We start from the raw sequence: 2,345 nt of genomic DNA on the forward strand, positions 1-2,345 counted from the left end.
TTAAATATTGCCACAAGACATAGTTTCTATGATGCTACAGACGACAGTCTTCAACAAGGGAGGTAATTACAATGTGATGACCATTAACAATGAGTTCATTGCACAATTATAAAAGGATACATATATAACCTAATTGCATACGTTCTGTACAATTGTACTAGTACATGTATATAATTATAAATGTATTATTATTATGCAAACCTCATGTTACAAGTGCACATCAAATTGTAACGTCTGTCTGGACATCATGCGTCATATTTTTTCAAGACGCTTAATTTGTAGTATAAGTTGCTTTTACCTGATAACGACAAACTAAAGTCAAAGTCGTTGTGGAAGCGGGAGTTTGCTTCATATTTGAAAAAAAGGAAATTAAAGAGATAAACGCACTCTTTTAATAAAATAATTTGTTGTGCATTCGGATATGATAAATAAAGATTCGTGGCTGAAAAAACGTCCATTGCCGCATTGTTCTGTCGATATTGGTTTAATGAAATTGTGTAAAAATATCCCCAAGTACTTTGAAAAAATAATTTTTCTTTTGCATTTGTAAACCATCAAATGCCACTTGAGCGTATCCGTAAGGCTCTCAGACTGGTCTAATATTTTCTTTATCAGTATCAGACAAAACAGTAACGTCATCGCAAGTTGGTACGACATGGCGGTGGTAAGTCAAGGTTTAGCGTGTATCTGTTCCCAAGAGGCTCGGATTTCACATCTAGCTGGGTTCCTCCACTGTTACCATACCTATGCGGCTTTAGTTTTCTATCTCTAAAATCATATACTGTCTGAAATGTCCGACTCGCTCGTAGAGATGTGTGTTGACCAGAGTAAAACGAAGCTGAGCGCGTGTTACCTAGCCCGTGATTACGTCGGACGCGCGTCTGCCTGATGATTGTATGCTTTCGACATAACATAAAGAGCGTGTGTTTAAATGTGTTTCTGAAGTGCCTGGACATGAAGGCGTACACGATAGGGTTGGTACAACTATTAAAGTAGGACATGAGAAAGAATGCGATTCTCATTGGTCGGAGGAACCCCAGATGGAGGTCATCAAGGCAACCGAAGGCCACTAGCAGGTTGTTGACAGTTATTGGTCCCCAACATATCAGATAGAGCAACACTATCGCCACCAACATCTTTATCACCTGAAATGAAAACCCCATTATTTTAACAATTTCAACTGGCATCTAGACATACATAGTTGCTGACACCTGTTTCATTGAGGGAAACACACATTTTAGGGCCCTCGTAAATACACAGCTCGTAGGGAACGCCAGCAATTAAGAAACATATAGTCATTGAGTTTGTACAATTATTTGCCAAGGCAGGGGCGAAATCAAAATTTGACCTTTTAGGGCCGTGATTTCGGGGGTTGCAACTTTGGTTATGCGCCCTTCCCATTAACCATAAGAATATGGTTAAAATGCATTATATGGTGGGCGCTGGGATTCTCCGATACGAAAATAATGTCTTTGTCTAAAAGGCTTCATTCTTGTTCATTTTATGTTTGTTTTCTCCAATATTTACATATACAATTTCACCTTAACAATAAAAGGTGAGACGAGCACCGGGTCAGGATTTTGTTTGCTGTCAATATAAATATGTTTTATGCCAAAACTTTTTAAACTATCTTGAACCTTTGACGTACAAAAAAAATCTATTGAAAAGTCTGTGTTTTGATTGGTATATAATTTTATACTTAAATAGTTACTTGTTTCCGTGTGTGGTGTTCCCCTTTAGATGCAGAGCTTTTGTGTGTAAGGCTTCGAAGCATCTTGCCGTTCTTAGATGAAGACAGCGTGTGCATCTCTATGGCAGCCGGAGATTCCAGCGTCGTCGTGCTTTCGAGACGCGGGTGTTCCATGCGGACAGACCTGAATGATAGGTATATGGGCATATCAGTTAATATTCATTATAAGAGCGGTTAGAAATCACCACTTAAACGAGATTTGACTGTTATGTATCACGCCAAATAACGAGATCATATGTAAATGTTTAGATCCACGTCACACAAGATTGAGCAAGCTTGTGTAATGCTAGTTTTAACTTTTTATTTAAACATTGTTACAGCAAGTAAAGCTTTGTTGTTTATTACAGCGAGGAAGGCTTTGTTGTGTATTAAGCGAGGAAAGCTTTGTTGTTTATTACAGCGCGGAAAGCTTTGTTTTGTATTACAGCGAGGAAAGCTTTGTTGTGTATTACAGCGAGGAAAGCTTTGTTGTGATAACAGCGAGCAAAGCTGTGTGGTATTACAGCGAGGAAAGCTTTGTTGTGTTTTACAGCGAGGAAAGCTTTGTTGTGTATTACAGCGAGAAAATGGAGCTTTGCGTTGGCAGCGAGCTTTG

General features: G+C 38.7%; 1 protein-coding gene across 1 annotated transcript in view; it reads right to left on the bottom strand.

Moving 5' to 3' along the window:
* Window positions 1-635: 635 nt before the first annotated feature.
* The window catches only part of LOC128213793 (cholecystokinin receptor type A-like), a 10,437-nt gene continuing 8,727 nt past the window's right edge, over window positions 636-2,345 (bottom strand). The window contains exons 2-3 of the mRNA XM_052919849.1: window positions 1,712-1,874; window positions 636-1,145 (exon numbers count right to left, since the gene is read on the bottom strand). Coding sequence (XP_052775809.1) covers window positions 636-1,145; window positions 1,712-1,874 — 673 coding nt within the window. The remainder of the gene's footprint in view (window positions 1,146-1,711; window positions 1,875-2,345) is intronic.

The sequence above is a fragment of the Mya arenaria genome, chromosome 13, assembly GCF_026914265.1.
Source record: "Mya arenaria isolate MELC-2E11 chromosome 13, ASM2691426v1".
In the NCBI taxonomy this organism is placed as follows: domain Eukaryota; kingdom Metazoa; phylum Mollusca; class Bivalvia; order Myida; family Myidae; genus Mya; species Mya arenaria.